This window comes from Perna viridis, chromosome 5, assembly GCF_037379345.1.
Source record: "Perna viridis isolate PV_CMFRI_1.1 ecotype Kerala chromosome 5, ASM3737934v1, whole genome shotgun sequence".
NCBI lineage: Eukaryota > Metazoa > Mollusca > Bivalvia > Mytilida > Mytilidae > Perna > Perna viridis.
In genome coordinates, this window is record NC_142449.1 from 27,756,941 (window position 1) to 27,784,603 (window position 27,663).

The 27,663-nt window shown below is 31.7% G+C and overlaps 1 protein-coding gene and 1 pseudogene across 1 annotated transcript in view; both read left to right on the forward strand.

Moving 5' to 3' along the window:
• Positions 1 to 16,418, forward strand: part of LOC148616922 (neural cell adhesion molecule 1-like) — a 74,303-nt gene extending 57,885 nt beyond the window's left edge. The window contains exons 4-13 of the mRNA XM_088585094.1: positions 10,928 to 11,263; positions 11,809 to 12,132; positions 12,377 to 12,493; positions 12,767 to 12,785; positions 13,041 to 13,123; positions 13,511 to 13,526; positions 13,846 to 13,922; positions 14,227 to 14,242; positions 14,820 to 14,908; positions 15,230 to 16,418. Of these exons, the coding sequence (XP_088441220.1) occupies positions 10,928 to 11,263; positions 11,809 to 12,132; positions 12,377 to 12,493; positions 12,767 to 12,785; positions 13,041 to 13,123; positions 13,511 to 13,526; positions 13,846 to 13,922; positions 14,227 to 14,242; positions 14,820 to 14,908; positions 15,230 to 15,267 (1,115 nt within the window). The 3' untranslated portion in view covers positions 15,268 to 16,418. The remainder of the gene's footprint in view (positions 1 to 10,927; positions 11,264 to 11,808; positions 12,133 to 12,376; positions 12,494 to 12,766; positions 12,786 to 13,040; positions 13,124 to 13,510; positions 13,527 to 13,845; positions 13,923 to 14,226; positions 14,243 to 14,819; positions 14,909 to 15,229) is intronic.
• Positions 16,419 to 22,132: 5,714 nt separating this feature from the next.
• LOC148616925 (intracellular coagulation inhibitor 1-like) lies at positions 22,133 to 23,819 on the forward strand (annotated as a pseudogene).
• The last annotated feature ends 3,844 nt before the right edge of the window (positions 23,820 to 27,663 follow it).

The window sequence follows — 27,663 nt, forward strand, 5'->3', positions numbered from 1 at the left end:
ATGGACAAAATTTTACAATTCATTGGTATAGACAATACTTTCTATAAAGGCCACAGTTTTCGCATCGGTGCAGCTATCCATTTTGCCAACCTAGGTTACTAAGAAGCTTACATTAAGAAGGTTGGTCGTTGGAACTCAAATGCAGTAGAAAGATATATCAGAATTGATACTTTTAAATTGAGGTACGTTTACCTGTTGAATTTACTTATTGGATAAGGCCAGGATTTGCCTGCTAATTTGGACTTCCATTCATTTATTACAATGTACGTTTACCTATACCAAATGTATTTCTGCTATTTACAGTTTTTGTACTATTTGCACGCGTTTGTTTTATTGCTTGTGCTTATTTTTATCAGATCTGAGGCCAGGATTTGCCTGCTCAGTGACCTTTCAATTTTGGATTCACTTATTCACTTTTATGTAAATATAATACATCTTATTGCCTTAAGAGATAGGAAGTCAGCATTTGCCTGCTCCTTATATGTTTTCAACATTATATGTACATTGTACACGTATGGTATTGTTTTTCATCTGACATGGCATTAATGCACATTGATAGGTATGGTTGTATGTACATGTAATTCCCTCCCGTATACAAGTGGGTCCATGTCTTGGGAAAGATTTGATTGCTTAGATGTAGTTATGTTTAGTATGGGTGGCAAAGTTGTCACCAGCCTTAGCTGATGACTCATGTTTCATTTCCGACATAATATTTGTTGTTCCATATACATGTAGATATCTGTTAAATTGTATGTACTGTCTGTCAGCATGTGGCTGCTTCAGTAAATGTACACGTTGTATTTTAGTGTTACTCTTACATGTATGTGTTCTAATGTGTTGAATATATTGTTTTGATTTTATCCCTAAATTCCCTGTCCTTGCTACTCCAGTTATGGCGGTGCCGCCATTGACTGTTCAATGTGGGCTATGGCCGTTTTTTAGGCCATACCTTTTTTGTTGTAAGGAATTTGTATACTTTTTAGGGAGTGTCAACTGTATTATCAATTTTATATTATTTGCCTCATCTCTGACAGTGACACTCCAATTTAATGTACATATGTTACTTATTTTTACTGTTTGATTTTCGTCATTTAATAAATGACATTTATGGGATATTTTGTTTTATTTATGTCCTTACCAAAAAAACTTAGTGAAGTAGCTTGAATAGTTGTTGTCCTCTTTTTCTCTAAAGGAATAACTTGGGAATTGGTGCAATATAAATAACATTTTATTGAAAATAAAATGATTTATGTGGCCAAATCCCCCCTTTTTGACACTCACTCTGTTATATAATGTAGCCCCTATCACCAGCTGCATTTAATTTATGCATACCAATTCAGATCATCCAATCAAATTAGCGCGATTGATCACATGTTCACTCTTTCAACTGGATCAAGAAAGCTTGTTGTGATTTTTGTTTAGTTGATTACCAACCTCCTTCCCTTACTACCTCCAATGTCCGGTTTTTTGTTTTTTTTTTTTTTGGCCATACCTTTTTTGTTGTAAGGTCGTTTTTTAGGCCCTACCTTTTTTTCTGTCCTTACCAAAAAACTTAGTGAAGTAGCAAAGTTATTCTAAAAGAATAACTTGGGAATTGGTGCAATATAAAATACTTTAATACGATTACCCACAATCAAAATTTCTTTAAGTTTCATCTTTTTGCAAGTATATGATGCAACCTAATATTAACCAATTCTAATTCAACAAGGAATGTAAAGCTTCCCGGATTGCAGTCTGACACGACCGTAAAGATAGACCCCTCAACAATATAGACAAGTATTAACACAACATTCAAGTCTGATACAACTCTGAATTATTCGTTTTGTTAATAGTAACTGAACCAGGAAAAGTGGGAATCAAAGAAATAAGCGTGTGATAAATACATATTGAATTTATTTCGTTTTTTAAGCATTTTTTGTTCCAAACAGTTCTTGACTTCGCATATTTGATAAATATGTTGCTTTTATTGCTGTTCATCTAGGTATAAACACATGTCGATCCAATCCGACATAATCTGTTCAATCACACTTATCTGTACTTTCCCTGTAAAACAATAACTGCATTATATAGTAATACTGACTGTATTTATAACAAAACAGTTGCAATATATATATGTCATGAGTGCATACATGTAAAAGTATAGCTACATGTAAATGCTACCAAGATAACAGATACGAATATCCTATTATGGAAAACAAGGAAAATATTAAATAAATGTAACATTAAGGAAATAGAGAAATTTACTACTTGTAAACCTGAAAAGAATACTTTTCAGTTGTTGCAGTGTACATCTGCTATGTAAGAAGAAGAACTAGGGAACTGAAAATAATAATTTTCAATGGTCAATCATGTTATGTATTCCTTACAATTTATATCATAACAGGATTGAGTATAGAAGGCATTTGTTTAGATTTTATCATCATTTTATTCTACACTGAATTACATTATCAATCTACATGGTATATAACAAGAAATCTCTGATACGGAGGTAGGTAATTTTAAACAATAGAACAGTAGAATGTCACTGGGAAATGTTTATCATCACTCCATGGGTGTATAGAGTTTTATCACTAAACTGTTGATTTTCAATTTCCTAATTGTCATATAAAATAAATCATACTTGTTAAATAATGAATAAATTATAGGTACGGGTTGCATGCACTAAGTCTTGTTTCTAACACTATCCACACGTACATTTGTATATGTACCCAGGGGAAGCAAATCTTCACAGCGTATTTTGGGACATTGATAGAAAGAAGTGCCTCTGCTATGTGGATGCACTTTAAGAAAAATTGCTAGTTCAAAATTAAACTTTTAAATAATATATTTAGTTTACTAGTAAAGACACCGACTATTTTTATCCTCCAGGACGGGGTCGTGTGCTTAGATTTTATTGTCAGATTATAATTGTTTTTTTTCTTTTTTTTTTTTTTTTCAAAAGTTTAAAGTCATAGAATTTGGAGCTCTTTTTTTCAAAGAGGCCATACGATCTGGCCCTTCTTCGCTTATAAACATGGTGCCTATAACAAAACTTTGTGACGAATTTTAACTAGCTTTCTAATTGTCATGTGCTCGGAACATAATATTTATGGCGTTTTAGCATAATATAGAACCTATTTCAAAAATGGCAAAATCGGTAACTTGTCATCTTGTGTGTGTATAAGAATCATGCATTAGCTATTATATTCTACTCTAATCTTGAATAATTTTATGATCGATACGATTGCCGTACGATGATTGAAATCAAGAATGAAGCTATAGGACAGTACATGTACGTTAGATACATTACAATCTTTGACCCTTTTTGTTTACTTAATAATGTACGTGTGTTGTGTCTTCACCGGTAAAATTTTAAGTTTAAGGGAACTACTGCCATATGCGACTTCGGAGGAAAATAATTTTTACTTTCTAGGAAACTAGAAATACTTACCATAAAATTTAAATGCATGATCCAATTTAATCCAAGAAATATCGTCAGTACACTACCGTTTACCACCAATTTAACAATTTTTCACAACTTATCCATCCAAAGAAATCATTGTTTTACAAATCTGTCAAGCAAACGGCACGATTTACACTTGTCGTGTCCTGTTCACCATACATGTAGAAAGCACTTTCCGCAAGTCATATATTATCAACACGTGTACGTCGTTCACATTCGATCATTTTGCGTGTTAGAACCAACAACGGCCTATCTCAGCCATTTCCTTCCGGACAGACGAAAATCACAATGAAATGGGAGATAATTTAACTGGAGTAGGGTTCTGCCTGTATCGTCATAGCTTCACGAAACACCTATGTCGAAATCACCTGGTCAAGTTAACATTGTCCAATGCATCCTGAGCTGGAATGACTGTAACATGCTTAAATGCATGGACAGATCACAGCAAACGAGATATGTACTATGCGTCTATGTCATAAGTTCAGATATGCGAGAGTCAAAGGTTAATATGCATCTGAAAAAATAATACAGGACTTATTATTCAATACGTTTAGATTTGGTTCCACACATTGCCTTTATAATGTTTAAATAATGTTTAGCTTTTGCAAATGTTTTGCAAAAAATAACAATTCACATTATTAAAGAGTAATCAAGGGAACCAAGGTTATAGCCGTAATCAAAAGAATGTAATCCAGTGACAAAGACCAGACATGGAAAACAGACATACACAACAAAGAACATAAAGTAACTAAAATCATACATACAAAGTAACAAAAGTAAACGAGTTCATGATGACGACCATAAAACTTCTGTAGTGATGACTTCAATCTTGTAGCAACATAACCCTGTGACAGAAGCCTATTTGTTAGAGTAACAGCGCGATACAAAAAGACTGCGCAGTTTCGGCAAGCTCTGGCATAACGTATGAGTTGTGATATGAACAATCCATACACATGAGCCGAAGGGATGTTGCCACAGAAGAAAGGAAAATTGACAACTCTGAATGAAAAGTCATCACGTTTGTCGGAAAGTTTGGTCAATAGTTTTCCCTTATCATCGATATCTACGTGCAGGTCAAGATATGAGGCTGACTTCGCAGTGTCTGTAGTATCCCTTATCTAAAGTTCTTTTGGGTAGATGCGATGTATCAAATCCCCGAAATTAGGATTGTTTAAATAAAACACTGGACAAATATGTTGTCGATTAAAAATTCCAGCATTTTGTAAATATCTTCCTCTGTATATACTTAAAATTAAGAAAATATTAAAGGAGACATGGCATAAACATATCATGTTTTAAAGTTTATATTTATAAAAAAAAAAAAAAAACAACTGAAGTATGTGTAGATACGAGTGAAACAAACGATTTCTCATCAGGTTAGCGCTAAATAAAGGTAGAATGATTTATTGGTGTTATCATGATCAACTTACTAATATACATAAAAGAAAACCGGAAGTAACACCCAATTACCATGTATGGAAGTGTCACGTCATTGGTTCTCAATCTCCATTTGGGTGCATTGAAAATGTACACACGTGCCCGAAAATATTTATAAATCTTAAAAAATAACTTGTATATATAATGCAGAGTGGTCCGATGATCTGTGTATGATTGCAATAATCGTATTTAGAAAGTAAGAAGACTAAAGTTCTTCTCTTCAGCTTTTCCTTTTCGTTAGGCATACATACCCGCGTGGCAAAAACACAACTAAATTGCACGCTATTTTTAGGACTTGAACAGGAGGATGCAAATATATAGTAACACTCTGTGTATAGTTCTTTCTTTTCCGCTGGGATATATCAATTAACAAGCCCGGTAGACTTAATAATGGCCAAGTGGAAGCGTGGGCGGCTTCTTTTATCATTGCATGGTTCGGCGCCTCGTAACACAGGTGTCGATGCAGGTGAATGACTTCGACAATTGAAATATAATTGTATTTATTTCGTCTTTAAATTAAAAGAAAATAATTTACATGGAGAATTTGACACAATACGCAATTTATAATCGTCGACCCTACGTGGGTTTAAGGGAGCTTTTCTGGCTCGGACAATATTTTTTTATAGGTCAGTTAAAAAATTTAATTTTAGCAAAATAGATTTAGAACAAGAGGAAGCTCCAGCACGTACGCATCCTTAATAGATTCTATATCAATTATTAAAAACCACTAAAACATAAACATCATCGTACCATCCTATAGCTCTACTTGGGTGTACTGGTACACTTTTTAGGAGTAACGTTCCGTAAAAAGAAGCGAAGTCAATATTTTCATTTAAGATCGAGATCGGAACAATTTGAATCTTAAAATGTAAATTTAATTTACTTTATGTAAAAAGTTCAATCGAATATGACAGAACATAAAAAAAAAAATTCTATGTTATCTTCGAAATGAATTAGTGTCGTCTCTCTCGGTTTTGAATCAATTTATCGTCAATTGAACGACGTAAGTGACTACAAGGGGCGTTTTTATGATATATATGTGATGCAGTAAAATTCTATATGATCCAGCAAAAATTAAAAATAAATAAAAATATTTGTAATATTAAATAATACATAATCTGTGACTGGAAACTGGATAGGTTTGAATTCTTTGTAACTTGCTTAATTGTTTTGCAAATAATTTATGTAAACAACTGACACTTTATAGAGATGGGTAAAATGTATTTAGTTGCTTTATGTAATAGTTTCAATTGTTTAAGGATAAATAAATTAAAACCGTGTTAGACATAAAAGATAAAATAAGTTTGAGTAAACGTAATATTGCATAACCAAACGTCTCATATGGGCAGGCGTTATGAATATTCATATTTGGTCATTAAATAAAATTAAGAGATTTCATTGGTAAATAAAGAAAGGTCCGACAGTACGTGATATCGGATTTTTAAGGGAGCTCAACCCAGCCCTGGTATCACTGTGTACGTTTAGGACAATAAAGAGTAAAAACTTGATATCTTTATTTACCAGGTACGTGAACAATTTAAATTTGATAGTTTATTTCTAACTTTTATAATTAGAATTTTTGAAGTAAAGTTTTTAGTTGAAGTTTTATTTAAAGCAACTATGTAAATACATAAATTCTTATTTATCAAAATAAATAAACGAAAAAGTATATTAATCAAATAAATAAAAGTATAAATAGTATTAAGCTTAAATTATAAGAAACATATATTTTGGTCACCGTGTACGTTTAGGACGATATAGAGTAAAAACTTGATATCTTTATTTACCAGGCCAGCCTCAAAGCACGAAGTGTCCGAGGGACCACGGACACAAAACAATACAACATGTATGCCAGACATAGCATGAAAATACCATCACTCCACCATACTCTACCATGAACTAGTTTTCCCCAACAACATAATGTCAATCCACTCGAAAACTATAGTGACTGTCCATAATTACGCGTCAGACGGGGAGGAAGTCGACATCTCGAAGAGCCATGCCATGCCCTCGGCCTTTTCGTCCCGACCACACTTCTTACAACATAACATATATTGGGTGTAATAAATCAATTTAACCCAAAATTGAAGAAAAAAATATTGTGTCATGTCTCCTTTAAGTTTATTTATTTTACTCCGGTTATATAATAGTATTATTGCGTAAGGTTTTCTATATTGGCTTAGTTATATTGGTCCGATGCTAGCCATATTGGACTGAGACATAGCCGAAGTCGAATATTTCAAGCCGAGGATCAATAACTCAGCCAATATAGAAAATCTTACGCAATTATACCTTTATTGACCAACTAGTCCAATACGCCAGGCTAATGTGACGTATTGCACGGGTAAAAGCCGTATTGGACGGCTAGATCCCGTATTGGCGCTCTTATGTATTTTTTATAAACCAACAACCCAAAATACGTTAAAATATTTCAAAAACTGACCATTTGATGTAAATTCAAACCGGACATCTATACGGGGCCAATACGAAAAAAGAGGCCCAATATGGATCAAACCAGAGCCAATACGGCATCAGAACTTCCGGTCGTTTGAAATATCCATTTCGAACTAGATATTCTCACTTTATTATCCTACTGGATTATTTATGCATATGTACATTAACATGTATATAATTTACCAAACAAATAAGAAACTTAGAATAAGGTATGAAAACTTTATTTTCATTTGGCATGTCATTCAAATACAATCACAAGTTCTAAGGAGCTTCAGACCAAATTTGAAAATATACATTATATAACATAAACAAGACAAACTAGAACCAAAAGATGTGCATATAGAAAACCAAAAAAAAATAAAAAATAAAGAATCCAACATAATTATCCTTGTACATGTAATGCAGACCTGTCAACTCCTTGAACATGAACTCTAACAAATTTTAAATTTGGCTTATTTTTCAAAGAATTAAAAATTATAGAATTTAGAAGGGAAATCAGATGTACCGATAAGAGTACGTAGATATCGATTTTGAATTCGAATTAAACATGAACTTGGTTGACCTTACAGTAAATTGGATGAAGATCTACCAAGTTCCATATTATGTGCAACCTAATAACACTTTTTACACCTTTGAAAGCTATCGACCTCCATCGGATTGTACAAGGATTCTTCATGATCAACATTGTGATAATAGGGACGCCTAACGTGCCTATCAAAGCGTTGCCTAGCATTAGGGTCACGCGACTGAGACCAATGATGAACCCTATCAGTTTTTAATGAAAATCGTTGCCTTCAATTATGTCCTTGAATGGCACTCTTAACAACTGGATTTTCCCTTATTAATTTCAATCTAAGTGAATATTCTATTAAACTATCAGTATAAATTCCCAAAATGTCACGTTCACGAGCATCAATTCCCCCCGGCCGATCTCCATATGCTTCCCTAGCCATAATTAATAACCTTTCAGAAAATGATTGGACATTCTCATCATGTTTTTGCCTAATTTTTCTAAGCACTGTTTCCGCGAAATGAGCATCAGAATAGTTCTAAAACGAACATTCATATCTTTTTCAACCCTTCCCAATTTTCCTCTGGAAAATGTGTAAGCCTACGTTGAACTGTGTCACTAACATTACCCTTAGAAGTCAAGAAAACTAATTGTTTAATTTCAATATCAAGTTCCTTACAGACAAAAGTATGTTTTTCTAGAGCCTTAACCCGACCTTTTGAATTGTTGCGATGTTAAAAGCGAGAGTCTAAGCGAGGATTTCAGAAATACACAATTTTGTTCATATATATTCTATCCTATTATGTAAAACAGTATTAGATCATAACATAGTATACATGTAAGTGTCCAGTTGATCCGCATTGCGGCATGATTTTTTTATTGACCCATTCCATTGCTAATTCACATATATTTCTTGACATTAATTTGGCCTACGGTATAAATACATTTCCTTTGACTTGTTTACTACTTGTTTTTTCGCTGAGGTATTTTTTGTATACATGTACAATTGACTAGGTATTTCTGTTGTTTTATAGATAATTGATTTTTAATATATTCTATTGATTTCCTTTTTGGTTGTTTTATACCCTTAAGTTCATATAATTTAATTATTAATTAACATGAACAATAATAACTCTAAAGTCATATAGTGTCTTAACACTTTCCTCCCTTTCTCAAAACTCGCAATTTTAATAAAAAAAAATGCCTAACCACTGTTCTATCACAATGCCACAAGATGTCATACCTCCAGGGTTAAGTTGGGATTAATCTTAGAGGTTTCGACCAGAACCATTTACGAATAAGGGATCAAAAAGTGACCACTTTGTTTCTGTGTCAAATATCAAAACTCAAAACTCTTTCGATTTTGAATGGCGTGTTTTCTCTTGCCGAACTGTTCACGGTTTAATCTCTGCAGTTGTATCAAGATGTGCCATGAGAAGCACTTTACACGTATTTATATGTAGATCAAACCTTATATTTATACGCTCAATTGTTTTCTACCTGCCTGTTTATCTGTCTGTGACAATTTGTGGTTCCTTGATACAGCTTCCAAGTTTTGACCAATTTCTTTCAAACTTTATTAACATATAGCAGCAATGAAATCATGAATGGGAATGATTTTTCGCATAAATTGGACATGGGGGACCACTTTTTAGCTCACTTTGCCAAAGGCCTTGTGGGCTATTGCAATTTCTTGGCGTTCGTCGTCGTCGTTGTCGTCATTAACAATTTTTCAAGACTCTTATTCTCTGAAACCACTGTACCATTTATAACCAAACTTGGTATGAACAATCTTTGGGGTATTATGCATAGAACTGCAGTGCGATATTTGATCCATCAAAAAACATTGCCGCCGTTAAAGATACTAGAACATGGGGTTAGTCAGATGATTTTCGCAAATATCTCAAAAACCATTAGGTTTAGTCAAATTCTAACATAGATAAAAGTGTTCAGCAAGATGAGATCTCTTTGTTGTCAAATATTTCGTGTAAATATGTTGCCACATGTTGAAGTTATTGCCCTTTTCGACATTTTTGTCGCAATTTTTAATGTTATTTATTTCAAAAATCTTCTCCACCGAAAACATTAGACCAATTAGAAACACACTTGGCGTGAATATTTCCTAGGGTGTTCGGCATAGAAGTGATCTGAAGATTTGTGTTCATAGAAACACATGGTAACCGTTACTATAAATATAATATAGGGGCCAGACAGAAGTTTTCTCATGTCTCACCATAACCGTTAGATTTGGCAAATTATTTCAATTGCCTAAATGATCCATTTGGTAGGTCCAACAAAAGTTTACAATAGATCAAATATGTTGGACAACTCCTTATTAAAGTTATTACCCTTGAAAGACAAAAATAACATTTTTTTTTACAGTTTTTTGCAAATATCTTGAAATCTATAGCAGATAGAAAGAAAGTTTCATTAATTGGAATAATAATCCTTATTGTATATCCTACCTAAGTTTTCTTGCATCCATCTTCAAAACCATTATTTTTAGTCAAATTCTGATATGTAGTTAACAATGTGCAGTATGATTACATTTCTCAGTTGTCCAATTTTTGCGTTGATTTGTTAAGCCATGTTGCAGTTTTTCCATGTTTTTTTCGCTATTTTTAATGATATTACTATAGAAAATTGTCTCTTTAGAGACTACTGAACACAACATAATAAAATTGATACCATTGTTTCCTATGTATGAGCATAAGGAATTTGTATCCAAGAAAAATATAGCTGCTTTTTCAAAAATAGAACGTTACTTATAGAGCAAGGTGGGCAATTCAGCCTCTTTAAGGCTTCTATGTTAGGTAAAGGCATCAACATTTATGTATTTTAAAGAGTGCAAATGTATGCATATGGGTAATTGTTGAAGTTCTTGAGCTGCAAACACAAAAATTGTTAGTTATGGGGACTTTATACTTTAATGGAATAACAAAAAATACCTCTAATATATAGAATACTAAATTCATTACCACTTTATTTTTGCGTTTTCAATTTCATATTTGAATTTGATTTGAAACATATTACATAATTAAAGGAAATTGCATCATTACATTGAAATCTTATTTAAATTTCAGCACCACCAGTATTTCTAAGTGAAGACGAACAAGTAAAGTTAGGTCAAACTAAGAATGATGTCCAAATACACATCAATGTTTATAGTGTTCCTAAGTACACATCACTGAGCTGGTTGAAAAATAGCCTTGTACTCTCACCTTCTACTAAATACGCTATGACAGATACCCCCGCTGTTTTTAATGGCACATTTCATGGAACAGAGGTACAGGTAGATGGTTACAGATTGACACTTACAATACACAGCCTAGAGGAACAAGACTTTGTTAACTACACCTTGCGATTATCAAATGGGGTCGGACAGACAGTAGAACATTTGGTTGTTCTTATATCTGCAGGTGAGTGTCTTATGAAAACTTAATATTTGCTCCAGTTAAAAAACAAGTAAAAATATAATTATATAATTATAAGTTAATATTTAGTCTAATTCACCGTCATTAATACCTATATCAATGACTGGATTGCAATAAATTTCCGGTGTTACAAATTCAGATGACGAAAAGCAGATCTATACACTGAGAATTAATATTAAGGTAGATTAAATAATAATTTGGTCTTCTTTCTTGGGGGAGAAAAGGCAAAACAAATCATGTAACCAATAATGTATTACAGAAGTTATATAAATCAAATAATTTCTTAAATATCTTAACTCTGCTAAAAATTCAAGTCTGACCGTCAAAAAAGGATTTCAAGCCGATTTAATCAGAAACTTGTAGGAATTATTATTTTTATTTGTCACAAAAAAATCATAACAATGTCAAATCATAGTTTCATAAATTTATGTAACTATATAATTGATATTTTCTCTTGTATCCTTTATTTTGGTGTATCGGTGAATTTCCGTCATAATATGAAGGAATGAATTTTTCTTATTTTATAAAAGGTCCACCTGAGACTCCTTCAAACTTCTCAAAAATGGATACCACAGAATCTACGATAACATTACAATGGTTGCCCGGTTTTGACGGTGGACATGAACAAATGTTTGTTATACAGTATCGGGTCAAAGATAATCATCAGTGGCAGGACACAATTGTTCCCATGACGGATTATGCCTCTAATTGCCAATGCTCTTCGTCAAAATTATTTGTCTTTACTCTGACAGGACTAAACTCGGAGACATTTTATGAAATCAGAATTTATGCAGAGAACAAATTCAACAGAAGTCATCCGTCAAACATTGAAAATGTCACAACAAATCGAATGCGTAGGTATTTCCGTTATCGAAAAAGGTTTTGTACCTGTAGATTTAGATAGATGATTTATAGCCAGAGAAGTATAGCCAATGGCTAGAGCATAATTTTACAGTTAAATCGTATGTCTCATGTATATTAAAAGAGGAAAACAGTACACTTGTATGAAGTTTATAAATAAAAAATTCAATCCTTAAACATCATAGTCTATACGACTTGTTAAACAAATACTTTTCTATGAGAAGAAACATATTTCAGGTCAACATTTGTCTAAAAAGGACAATGGTACGTTGGTTGGTGTTGCCGCTGGTCTGTCAACAGTAACAGTCATCTCACTCATCATCAATGGTATATTCACATATAAAATGTTAACAGGTACGTGATTTGCCATAGTTGGTTTACAAGCAAAAATGTAGGGAAAATATCACAAGTAGGAGTTGCGTACCTTAAATACGTATTTAAAAAGCACCATTCACATTTGGAAATTACTGGTAAAATAACATCAAACGGTTGTGACTTATATCTGATATTTAATATGTTTTGAATCTTTTCTTTAAATACGCGTCTTTTCTTAATGTAAAGTTTGAGCTTTTATTTTGTTTGTGTATTTAAATTTTGTTTCAATTTTTTTATTCATTATTATTACAGATAATAGATCACCAATGAAGTAAGTCAATTATGACATTTTTAACATTTTTATATTAAACCGATGATTTAGACTTAATACACTACCAAAAACAAATGTTATACAGACCTTACACTAAATAATCAGTGTTTGTCATTTTAAGCATATATTGCCTAAGTTTGTGTTTTTTTTAGCATCGACACTTTGAATGTTTCAATATGTTGTGTTAGTATGTTGTCTTCCATTGCTCTCTGCAATCGGAGTTATTAAACATGATATAAACATAATATATTATAGAAGTTCGTCAAATGCTGATTCTAAAGATGACAGGAGTTTTCCTGAAGTGTGTTACAATATTTCAGACGATGCAGGTGATAAAGGTATGGAGACAATAACCATACCAAAAAAAAGAAATAGAAATGTTCCATGTTTCATGTGTAATTTGTGTAAAAAAAAAATGGGATTATTTAACTTTGGTTTCTACTTTCCAGTAACTGATTGATGTATAAGCAATTATAAACATTCTTATCAGCATGAATTAACATTTTTGATTCTATGGTATCATTTCAACTATCAAACATCGTTATATAATATAACCCATTTCGGATTAAATGAAATAGGAATCGTGATTAAATGTGTTTACGTAGTGCTCACAGGTGCACGTTAAAAAACACCTAAAGTGTTACAGTAACATTGTAACTATGATTCCTTTAGTTAAATGATTCGTTACTCTCAGGTCTTCTACTCCTTCGGTTTTACTATTTCAGATGAGGACTCTGATAGGTAAGTTTATATATTGGTATTAGTTTAAAAGGTCACTCTGTATAATTATCTGCTATTCTATTTGAAATTGCAGGCATCAAAGATACTGCAGCGGTTCTGTGCCAAATATATAAAGTCTGTCAAGAATACGTTCAATTAACTCATTTTGGCTATTTTCATACTACAAATTAATTGGTAAATGAAAATAAAACTTACATTTTCAAAATCTTCGATGAAATACATTGAGTTTTATTAGAGTATAAAAACGATAAATAACACAATGTCAAAAAGTACTTGAGCTTTATTCTTTTTTTCAAATTTACTTCATATCAAATTTTAGAGAAGTCCGACGTTATGAGACATTAGGAATGAAAGACAAACCAAATGAATACGACATATGTGAACCACACCAGAGAGGTATGTACCTAGCCACAATATATTCTCGATGAAAAAGAAAAAAGAAAAAATAGGTTTGTAAGTGTAAACAAAGAAATACAACATTTTTTGAGTTTTGATTCGGTATAAATACAAGGTCTATGAACCGCAACTGAGAGGTATGTACAAAGAATAGAGCCACAAATTGTCGTCCGATGAAACCGATTATCAATTGGTCGTAACGCAAAAATGAAAAAAACGGTTCGACATCATTAACAAAGTATAACGATATATTAATTAGAGTTAAGATTGTTTTATATGTCTTTTAATTATTTTCCTCTTGTAGATAACAGTTCTGATGTGTAAGTAAAAATTTCATATTTGGGATACTAAACCGATATAAAACAATTATATCTCTTTAGTTCTTCTCCTGTCGCGTGACACGATTTTATTTTTAATTAACTCATCTTGTGGATCGTAACAGTGTAGTCATCTGTACTATGAGTCCGATTTGTTCAACGTGTCATAGTTTTCCTTTCCTCTTTTTCGTCTACTCCGGACTAGACTTTTCATGAGTAGCTCAGTAGGTATTTCTAGAAAAGCAGGGGACTTTTATCCTACCTACCGATGCACCTGTTCCATGCTCTCAGTGAAGTCCGAGTTTTTCATTTTCTTTTGATTGTATGTACGTTTTAGTTCGGTTTTGTTAGGTTCGTTGTTGTGTATGTCTGTTTTCCATGTCTGGTCTTTGTCACTGGATTACATTCTTTTGATTTCCACTACAGTCTTGGTTCCCCGATTACTCCTTGTTATTTACAGTACGACACCGCAATGGCTATAGTTTTAAATATAAATTTTAAATATAAATATAAAAGGCGTACATGTATAATACGACGACAAAAATCTTTTTTTTTTTTTTTTTTTTTTTTTTATATAAAGATTCCATTCCAAGACCGATCAAAATTATGACACATTGGGAACAAAAGACAAACCTAATGTGTATGAAGATTTGGATGAAAATTCAAAACGTAAGTCTTAGTACTTTTATTTTCTCTTTTACGTATATCATTATATTAAAAATGGAAATCAATTACATAAATGAGTATTGAAATCACTTTCACAAGGCAAAGGTCTAATTATATGCCAATTTATACGACAGTTTTTGGCTGTCTAAGTTAAGTTGTCTTTATATATAGTTTTGCAATCGAAGTTTATACTATGCAAACCTAAGTTTTCTTTCAACGATTTAGACACTTCACTATCTAATTGATGCTGTTATATCTCAGTAGAACGAAGTCATATTACAGATATAACCAAGAACGTAATATATTAATGATACTTTTTTTCAGATTCCACTACAAAACTGTATTCCAATACACTGATTTGATCAGCACTATGTCGACCTTTCAGTAGAACTCTCAATAGACAGTGTTGAGCAAATTGTTATTGGATAATTGGATAGCTTATTTCCTATAGACGAAGAAATCATTTTATCTAAAAAGATACATACACTGATACAAAAAAATACAATTTGAAATCGAATTGTATTATGAGAATTCGTTGAGCTGTTATAATACAATAATACAATAAATGCAAAAACAACGAGTAACCCGGAGAAAAAGGGGGACAAAATACAACAAATGTAAATCAAGACTAATTAAACATGTGTTTCCCAGGACTGGAAAAAAAAACATCTGCCATCGTCTTTTGTAGAAAGTAAGATAGGATGTTATTCATGGCATTTTTATAAAATGGAAAAACACTATGAGGTTTAAAATGAGTGACGCCCCCTTGATTGAGAAAAGCAAGATATTCTTTAATGAAGTAAACAACATGTCTATTTTACAATTATTCTCAACAAGCTAATTCCTTTGTAGATCAGATTTGTGAAAATTGTTTTGAAAATTATACCGTAATTAGGAATCCAAGTATACCATTAAATTCAATACTTTGATTATGCAATCATCTTTATTTGCATAATTGATTTAATTTTTCCTACCAATATAGAAAAAATGGGATCTGAAATTTTAAATTACAGGTATTTAAATTAGTCTCTTTCATGGCCTCAGGATTGTCATACAAAGTTGTAAAAACTTGATTTCTTACACTTTTATTTTTTTTACAATGGTAGGAACTTCTATAGACAGACAAATTACTTTTATATTTGTATTGCTTTGCATCATCGTATGCTATTTTCAAATTTTTACTTTTTGACGTCAACGCATAGATTTTATTTCATATGGACAAACCTTTGTGAACTTGTGAGCTCGTTTTTTTAAAACGAGAAAGTTCAAAGAAAATTCAAAACCTGAAAAAGATACCTACACGAATAAAAGCAACAAAAAACAAACATGAATGTTTCTAACTTTGCAAGTTTCTTATCAGTGATAATTCAAATAATTATACAGTTATTCACAGTCTGTCTATTACTTGTTTAATTGTCAACCGTATTCTGTGTTATGTTTTGCTTTTGACCTTGTATTGTCTTATATTTTACTAATGCTTAAATACTCACAGGAATGCATTTTTATGTTGTACTCAAATTTCAAGTGCTTTATCTAAGTAAATTGTTTAACAAAATCGTATGCTATTATGTTTGGTAATGCTAAAAGACATAAAAGGTAATAAAAAAAAACACATTGATAAGGCAATGCCCTGAAGTAAAAGTCAAACAGGAAGGTCCAAATAACACATGGTAATATCAGAGACTGAAACTTTGTCAACAGTCTTTTATGTTCGTTTCTTGTGGATAAATGAGCTGACGTCATTCTCGTAATTTAGGATTGTAAATCAGTAACAGTACATATATATATATATATATATATGTACTGTTACTGATTTACATTTATATAAATATACAAGGAAACATACAAATACATCTGTCTGTTCTGTAGAAGATAATCGAATGTGTGCCAAGTGATGGTAAGTTTGAAACAAAACAAGGAAACAGAGGTTTTCAGTCATCATACAAAACAAAGAACTAGAAAATATATTTACATAATACTGAATATTTATTCGTTCAAACACAATTCCAACAATTGGTGAAGACCAAAACGTGCAAAATGCAATTTACAATATATGGTATACATACAAATCATTATACAGTAGCTGTGCATAAACATGTGCTGATTTTAACCTACAAGGCAGAACCATGTACCATTGCAAAATGTGAAATTGATAAGGGAGAAAAAGGAAACAAAAATAAAAAATAGCATACACCAGACATAACAGACCCTCTTGTTTAAGATAATTTCTGAAAATAATTTTGATTTCAAATTTAACACTTTTTTGTTCTCAGTATTCCCCACCAAGATTAATACAATTTATAAAAAAAAGATATAAAAATAAACAAAGAAACAATGAAACAAATTAAACGGATGCAAAATTAGTTTTAAATATTACGGACGGTTGAATAGCCCCTGGTATTTAAAAAATGGCCATCGGTTTACTTGTAGAAGACCATGTACAATGATGTTGCAAACGAGTTTTCATTGAACACTAATTGCTTTTTATTGTCGTGTTTTACCTCTTAATATATGTCCATTGCTTATTTTCAAGCAAATCAAATCACAGTAATATATCACTGTTACACTTGTTAAACACTGACAAGTATTAAAACATGACACAAGGGTTACAGTTTAACTTTAAATACAACAATAGTTTTTAATATAATGAACGCGATATATTTAATGGGAAAGTAGTATTAATGTAGTAAACATAAAAATGTTTCGTCTTTTTTTACTCGATATTTTTTTTGTTAAAGTAGAAGAAGCATTTTAAGGTGGTCAGATATGCATTCTATTTTGGTGAACCATGGTTATTGATATGGCATGATTATATTTTTTTTTTATTTTCTGGGTCAGGAAAATATAGGATATTTACAACATTATAGTGGTACTTCACTGAACTTTTCCCTTTTTTTCTTTTTTATGTTTGATTTTTTTCTAATTGGTTTTGTAGTTTGATTTTAATTTTGTTTATCAAAACTGTTTGCTGTTTTGTCCCTTGTTTGTTTTTATCATTATTATATTAAAGCTTGTTTTTTTGAGGATAGGTAAAAATCTTTTTGTCATTGTTTTTGTCTTAAACTAAAAATTTCCTTTTTAAAACTTATATGAAAATTGCAACCTAAAACGAAACACTATGCACGTTTATTGGTGTTATAAATATCGTTTTTTTTTAATTAATAATGCCCAAATTTTGATTTTCACAGTTACTCCTTGCATGGGCGTTTAGTTTCATACTGGGCCAATTTTTCTATGGGTATGGGTAATATTTTTTTTATCTTTTAGGACAATTCGTACATGAAAATAAAGTTTTCCATGGTTTTATGATGTAGAAATTGAAATGATCTATAGAATTATACCATCAATGAGACGTTTTTGTCGTGCAATTACTTATAGACCTTTCTATGGAAAATCGCATTTTAGCAATGTTTGATAAAATCTGACTTCGAAGTCAACGACAATGAGGTATACAAAAATGGCAGGAAAATGCTTCTTGGTCTGGTTGATTGGTCAATAACCAATGGAGGATTAAATTTAAAAGGTTGAATTGTAGCTCAACTCTACTCGATATACTGCTCCATCGGATCAAATTGATACAGGGAAGATAACGTAAACTTATAAAAGGGTCTCGAACTCGTACTGCTGTGACATCTATGTAGCGAATAGAGTCGTCACATTCTAAGACGTCGTATAATATTGATGTGTTGTGCCATACATCATTAATTTGATCCTCTATCCTAGATAATAACACCGAGATGAACTGTTCCGTACCACCATACATCGTGTACTAAGTTACAGCCCTAGATTAATCCTATGACCGTTTAAAGAAGAGCAAGTTTAGGTCACATCCTGTTATCACAATAGGGTTTCAACTTGTTAGTTTTATTTGTATATTTTGTGAATTTATTTATTTGTTTTCTTTGTTTTACTTTTTTTCTACTTCACATTTTGTTGATTGTAAATGCTTCAAACGCTTTATGTGCTATACTCTAATCTTTGCTAATCCATTTATACGCGATTACTGATCTTTATCATGGTATCTAGAACTTGCAGAAAGTATGCGGACTTATTGTACCGTGCTAGACTACTTTTTATTATGCTTCTGGAACATGGTTATATTGATACAAGACAAAAATCATTGCAAACGTTAAATGGTAGTTATCGTGACCATGGATCGTTATATTGTATCCATCGTCAGAAAGAGAACCACAATAATAACCACGGCATACTGTTCCTCTTCTGTCGTCCCGAGACCTGACATTTTACGAGTGTCTCGGTGGATGTTTCTTAAAACACAGAGAACGTTTACCTTACTTACTCAATGCTGTCATTTATTTGAGTGGATTGTGTGTTTCTTATTCATTTACTTTTGTTTATATGTGCGTATTATTTTTGCTATTTCATGTTCTTAATTGAGTGTGTATTTTTTCACAATCTAGAAGTGATCTTTAGTTTTCGTTATTCCTTTCTTTACCGGCTGAAACATGGTTTCCATAACTGTTCCTTAATCATATTTCATTGGTTTTCATTTGCTTTCCTCTTCACGATTTAAAGTTTAAAGGTTCCCGATACTGACGTGCAATCCTGGGTGTTTTTCAGGAACATAAAAAAAAAAAAAACTTTCAATAGAAAGTTTGGCCTGCCTTAATTCCAATACCTCATTTTCCATTTACATCAACGTTTTATACGTACAAATCATTAATCCTGGGAGTATTGGCACGGACCAAGTATAAAATAAAACATCACAAACTGCAAAATAGAATAGATAAAAATCAAACAAGATCTGACAATTTGTCTTTTTTCTATATACAACAAAGTCACAAAAAACAAATGAGAATGGAAACAAAGTAACTTGCTAAGTTTCTAGAACAATTTTCATATGATAATAAAAACTGTAACGTCATTTTAGTGGGAGATTTCAACTATCCAGACACAACCAGGAACAACCCATCAATCAGGAGCAGGCTACTAGATGCAGATGTTCGACAACTGCTGATAGACATATCATCTCGATTTGGTCTCGAACAGATCCACGAGGAACCAAGCAGGTAAAACAATCTAGTCTCAATCATAACACCATTACTAATGAAATGTTTTGCACATAAACCGAATTAATCGGACCATGCAACCTTCGTAACTGCTACTGATATCAAATAAGATAACTCGTTAAGTCTGCATCAGGTCAAATGTTAACTGGGAGGAAAATAAATAAAGACCTTCAAAATCTGATCTTACTTATTACGAGAGAAATACAGAATGATACCAACTTAATAACAATAGTACGTGGTGATAACCCCGGTGAATCCCTCCTCCCCACTCATCATTCAATATATAATTTTTAGGTACCCTAAACTTTTTAGTCACTTTTTATACCGTTTTGAGACAAATATCCTACTTACATTTTAGTTATTCTTACTTCTTTTTTCTACAAAACCAAGTAAATTGACATATTTACGTATAATCAGCTAATTATCTCAGTTTTGCCATCGTACCAAAGCAAACACTAAGGGTTCATTGAGTAGTCAAAATTCATAAGATAGGCAATTTTCGATTTTCGATTTTTTTTTATAAAAAATCCGATAAATTCGACTACAAAAGTTATTGCTCAACCAAAATGTCTCAAGGTTTGTATCATTCAATAGACAATTCATGTAGCTACATGACTAAACCCCAAGAAACCAATTTTCATAGAAAAAAATTGAAAACAAATCAAAATACAACCCCTACCGACAGAAACTATTTCAGTATCAAGCATAAATCTCATTCACAGAATACCAACAGTATAAACAATATATCTCAGGCTTTCATAATTAAGACGATGTATTCAATACATTAGATCAATGCAGGTGCTATGATTAGTCCAAGTGGAAAATACACCTGTTGAATCCCGAGTACTTCAAGGTACTTTATTAGGACCAATTCTCTTTCTATGCTATATTAATGATCAACCCGACGCAGTTAAATTATCATTCCGACAGACGGAATTTACAACGCTGTCCAAAGGATTGCTAAAACAGCTTAAATTGAGTTTGTCCATTCAATCGTGGAGTATGGCTCAATAATTTGGGAACTATACACCAAAAAAGAAGTAAAAAAATCGAGGTAATTTAGAGGAGAGGGGCAAGATGAATCATGAAAGGCTACTAATCCAGTGAGAAAGGAAGCCATACTAAAGATCTGAAATTAATAACACTGTGAACTGGACGACTGTAACTAGGCTATTACTCTTCTTCAAAGTGTTTGAGAGGCAAATACCACCGCTCCCCTGATGATCGGATCATATGCCAAAGATCGAAAAGCGATTTCATACAAAAGCTGCTTCACCAAAAACATCATTGACAATCATTTGCGGTATAACAACAGATCATTAGATATACAACCTACAATGCTGAACAGTTCAAAAACTCTTTAATTGTACGCACAGCAGTCGACTGGAACCATGTAGACGGTTTTATAATAAGCGTACATAAATCTAAGGAATTAGATAGTTGCTCCTCAGTAAGTGCAACTAGATCGGCGCAGACAACTCTCATTACATTTTAGCCAAAAGAGAATTTGTGACGTACCCATACAGACACAGAGATGTGACAAGAATCAATTTGTTTGATGCTTTTGTGAGTGTAAAGGTTTCATTGTATATATCATTTTACACAAATCTTATACATTTGTAGTCTCCTTTGTCATGGCACTAAATTTGGAAAATAAATATCAAACTTGAGTGGCGTTCATAATAACTTAATTGCATTTAGACATTGGCTTATTTTACTTTATATCTGATAAAATCTCTCGCAAAACATGGCAGAGTTTCGGTTAAGATAAAAAAACAAATGCAAATACAAATATACCACATTTTGCTTTAAAGGGTCATATGGGCACTTTTCTGTCTTTTTGACATGAATTAAATTATATTTCGGAAAAGTCATTATTTCAAAGTGTTTTTACTGTTTCTGGTAAGCTTTCTGACAAGAGAAAAAATGAAAGAATGCTCATTGAATGTGTCAAAGAGGTACATAGGATTGTTTGCAATTCAATCAAGATGAACGACAGTATTTAAAAGAATAGGTTGATCTTCGGGATTTTTTTTTTTTTCAGAAATCTATCGGCATTAAGACCATTGGAATAAGAATGAGTTTTAATCACTGAGAAAAACACAGTTCAAATATAAATCAGGTGATAAGACAAAACAAGAATGATAAATTACTAGTAAATACTTTCGTATAAAACCTTCCTTGACTGTTCAACTTGATCAGCCTTTTCCATGATGTTTACAAGGAAATAGAAAGTGGCAGGAGTGATTGTGTTTCACCAAATAGCATAATTTCTGCTATTTTGATGTTAATGGTAGGGACCGGCGGAAGAAGTAAATCACAGATACGGTCAGCGATTTTGGAAGGTAGCTGGGACGGTGAAGTTATTTACCAAAAATACCAGTCAATGTGTAGAAACGTTTTCTGTTCAACAGAACATGAATTCAGTATTGCTACAAAGCTGTTCATCAAAAAGGACTCAGAGTAACGAAAGATGTCAGTGACGTGGCAAAGTCTTATTTCAATGCCGAAATTGGACAAACCGATTTTCGTAACAAAGTACTATCTAGTAAGGATATAAATGCAGTGTATTTCAAAGGTGTCTGGGACTTAACCCCAACACACAAGAAAGCAAGATTTCTTCCTTGACAGAAAGAAAGAAAGTGAAAGTAGATATGATGACTATGACACACATTGTGCACTTCTATTATGGAAACAAGTACTCAGCTAGCTATCTCATAGCCGTACACAGGGAAGCAGTATGAAATGGTTGTTGTCTTGACCAGGAGAATCGATAGATTAAATAACCTAAAACGCTCATTCTAGCCAGAAAACAATCGAAATTGTGTCCAAATTCATCCAAAAAAGAATTATTGTAAAATACCTAAGTTTACCTAAGTTTACTTTAAAAAACAAAACTAATCTGACATGTTTGACAAAAACGCTTATCTATCTAACCTCGTTCAAGGAACTCACGAAGGTCATGTCGTGTCCAAAGCCCTTCATGGAATTGTCATTGAAGTTAATGAAAAATGGACGGAAGCAACAGGGGTTACTGGATTGTTAATGATGGAATCAGGTTCAATATCAAAGCAATCTAGCTTTATTGCAAACACCTTTTTTGTTTTATATAAAACACAGGCCTTTTGGTTTTATTCTATTCATCGGAAATTGCATTGCATCATTAAATATTAATTTTATTTGTCATTTTTATGAACACATATTTATGTACGACAATAAACTAATAGAAATTCATAGACATTTTTTATTTCATGATCTGTTTTGCTTGTTTATTTTCCATGTCTAGTCGTTTTCCGTGGATCGTGTTTTATAATATCGCCGTTCGAATCAATGTTCCATTGATTACCCTTTAAAACATAACTGTAGCATTCTATTGGTTCACTCAACTCAATTCAAATAATATACGGTCACTGACAGTACACGATACCTTACCTCTGCCTACTTTCCTACCCTTGCATACACGTCCTGTTTATCGTAGCGTCAGCATCGGAGGTCACAATTTGGAAAGAAATAAACACGTAATATAAAAATAAAACTTGATTTGAAAAGTGATTATAATTGCAGTAAAGGGAAAATAAGAGTATATTGACTACATGTAGTAATAAAAAAAGATAAACGGATTCGGCACGAATCGGAAAAAATATCGACTGTCCCTCGATTATACTCCAATGCTATGCCTTATTCGTATATTGCTTTATTTCAAATCATTTTTTTTTTGTGATAATCAATTTGCATGGTTTTCAAGAAATAAGGAGGTATACTAAATTTACCAACAATTAATCTACGTTAGGCTTTTTCATATCTATTTTTACTGTTACTGTATAACATTGTTGTAATGACTACTTGAACAGTATTATAATTTACAGTACAGTTCTCTCCAATAACACATTTTACAGTACGTTTTCAGTACTCATTAATGCATCTTTTTAGGAAGTAACATTGCCGTTTTTGTATCATGCACAGTAGGTCTTAAGTTGTCATAGTACGGTCTTAAAAGCCTGATAGAACTAATTGTGTTTTCTTCTGTTTTTAAACAGGTACAAAAAAAAGAATAAATATTGACATTGTTTTAAGACAAACACTGATATATCTTAAAAGTATAATTTTTCGCGAAGTACTAAATTTCTCTTGTTTTCGTGGTGGACAGAAAACCGGAAAAAAACTGTTTATTGGTGGTTTGCTAAAACATTTTCAACAGAATATTTTAAAATATTTAGATTTTTTTCAAAATGTTTTGATAACGTTTTTTTAACATGATACCGTTTAAGTTTGAAAAAGGTTTTCAGAACTGTTTATTGAATTGTTTTTATTTTAAATGTTTAAATAATATGACACTGCAATGTTTTTGGATCAATTTTTGTAAACATTATTTGGATATGTTATGAAAATGTTTCTTATATGTTACGAAAAAATATATTCTTATAATGTTTTCAATACATTCCTTTAAAACAAGATGAAAAAATTTGCAGATATGGTTTTTTATACGGTTTTTTAAAATGTTCGATAAACAGTTGTAATAATGTAAGAAAAAAAAACATTTTAATATATCATTTTTTTTAAAAATGTTTCTCAACTATTTTAAATAACATATTTAAAGAAAAGAATTTTCTCATAAATATCAAATATAGAATAAAAAATAAATAGGCCATCAAATTAAGATTTTGATGATATATCGCTATAATACAATAGAGGCTATATATAGTTACATCAATATTTAAAAAAAATTAAAATGATCGAACAAGGATACATGTATTATACACATGAATTATACATGTTCATGAAATACTAGCCTTCTTCATCCTATTCATCCCATTTTAGTGTACCTTGTTTTTTAATTAGCCAACATCGATGATATATATGATGGCATCTCCATAGAAATAATAAGATAATATTGTAAATGGTGTGCCACATGCTGCTATTGAAATAAGTTAGAGGAAATCTTTATCAGTGTGCGTATTATCCTACACACGTGTGCAAGGAGCACACACTATTTTATTTTGAAGACGATTTAAAGAACTGGATCTGTCCAACAAGATCTAAGTACAATTCTTTGCAATAAGATAGTTAAAAATATATGCCAAAGTACTTTGAATAAATACTAGCCTGTGTAACCTTGGTTTATAAACAAAGCTGGTCCATTAGTCATTGTTCCATTTCCCAGTCACTAGACAACATCACACTGCGACGACAAACACTCAAGTGATTTCTGATTTTGTTTTTATTTTGCTTTTGTGATGCCCCGAAAAGTTATACTGCCCCGGAAAGTTTACGTGTTTCTCCATTTCCGGTTTTGTATAATGTTGATTCAATTGCATGTCCGGAACATAATGATAAAGTTAGCATGTCAAAATTTATATCAAACAATTAGGTGTTGATCCCGCACGGAGTAAGTTTTTGTCTTCGATTATTTTATATGATAGATAAGTGTCTCAGTGAATTAATTGATATTGCCGAACTTTGTATAAATAGGTGTATTTTGAGCGTCACAAAGAACAGAACGTCCTAGATATTAACCCGATCACTAGTTTTGTCAATGTTTACATTCAAACTTTACGTTAATTCCTGACCAGACTTGGTACTTTTAAGTGTCAAAGAGAACAACTATCTTCTGAATAAATATATACGTTTGTTGTCAATAGTTTACAATCATTTTGAAGTGTGTATTTTTCTACAGTTTTGCATTATAAATATATGTTTAAACCATTTTTCATCGTCGTGATAGTTGTATGAATGATGTGATTATGTTGGTATTTGCATTGAATATTAACAGGACATTTATTATGAACCTTTGCAAATTATTTGTAGAATTTATAAAATTACGTCGTGTCCTGCATGTATGTACACTACACATATTGTCAAAATTGGGTTCATAATATTGAACATGTTCTCTTAGTTTGAATATTATGATTTTTTTGCATATTTATGTTTGTAAATTTTTTTTTTATTATTATTATTATTATTTTTTTTATTTTTTTTATTTATTCATTTTTTTGTTTGTCGTAGACATTTACCCTCTCCGGGGGTGTGGATCGAGTAAAAAAAGTCCACAGTTTTGATTATATAATGCTTATTATTTTAATTTATACATGATCTCTCTCTTTTGCAGGGAATAAAGATTACAACAGAAGCTCATTCTTAATTATTTAATATCCCCAATAAACCTAGATGATTATTTTGTTCAAGGTAAGTGTTCTGATTTATACCATGACAAGTGATCATGGCATTTGTAATTCTTATATGTGCAATATGCATTATTGGTAGTTTTTGGCCCCTCTTGGAGCCACCTCTATTTTCTTTTTTTGCTGAATGTATGAAGTTTGGTTCCATGGATACCCACTTCCTGTTTGAAAAATACATATATTTCAAAGGTGTACATAGCTCTGCTCACCGCAATTTCAGTTTAAAAACTCAATTCATGGTTTTTCAAAGTGCAAATAAAATCTTGATACAAAACAGCAAGTATAGTATTCTCATGGTTGACATAGACATCTGTTGCAAAAAAAAAATCAAGAAATATGTAATTGATAGTATGTATATTTCTTCCTTTTGTTTTTATTATTACTACTATATGTATGTATATCGTGACTATACCATTAATTATGTACATCTTTTTTTTCAGGATTCCAAAGAACGGAAATGGACGTTGCTTGAGATGCCTGAAGATAAATAAGTGAACTGACAAAACCTATCTTTGAAATTTAGTTTAGTTTGTTTGTTTGTTTGTTTGTTGGGGTTTAACGCCCGAGCAGCAATATTTCAGCTATATTCAGGCGATTGTTTGCTACATTTAAAAAATAAAGAGAACTCTGCAAATTTCTTATCTCATATTAAACCTGTTATATGTGAATGCGATTTTTGCATTAAATATTCATAATTTAGAAAAAAAACATTGAAAAAACATTTTAATAGCATTATAGTGAATGGTTATTGAAAACGTTATTATAACATTTCTGCAACCATACATTTTTACGTTTTAAACACATTTCTAAAAACTGTCTTCAGTTTTTTTAAGGAAATGTTTCTAAAACATATTTATTACGTATTTGTACTAGCTGGGTTGTCAGAAATATATTTGATTTTGTTGTTTTATGCGACGTCACAGAAAAGGTTTGTCATCAATTACCTTGAAGTCACTTCACATGAAAGTGTAAAATTTGAATTGAGTTGAGTGAAGCAATAGAGAGCTACAGAGCATTTCAGTTATGTTATAAAAGGACATCAATGGAACATGGATTCGAACGGCGATAGTATAAAACACCATGCACGGAAAACGACTATACATGAAAAAAAAATAAACAAGTAAAAACAAAACATAAAATAAACAAAACCAAAATATAACAACAGAAAATTAGCAGTCCAGACTCCAATAAAAATAGTAAAGCATGGACCACGTGTATCGATTATTTAAGCGTCCATTGCTTTTCTACAATCATCCACAAAGGTGCTCAATAATTATCTACTGGTTGATACAGTTCTGACAATACGTCCACAAAAATAAGCTTTAACATGACGTTCTTCATTTTTGCACACAGTTATTATATATATGAAGTTTTTGCCTTGGCATAATAGGTAATGGCCAAATGATTTCTCTCTTGTGTTCTCTCTTCATATTTAGATAAATAATTCTTCACTTACTCGATACCTCAATTAAAGCAATACAACGTCTATGAATTTCTATTAATTTATTGACGTACATAAATATGTGTTCACAAAAATGACAAAAAATTT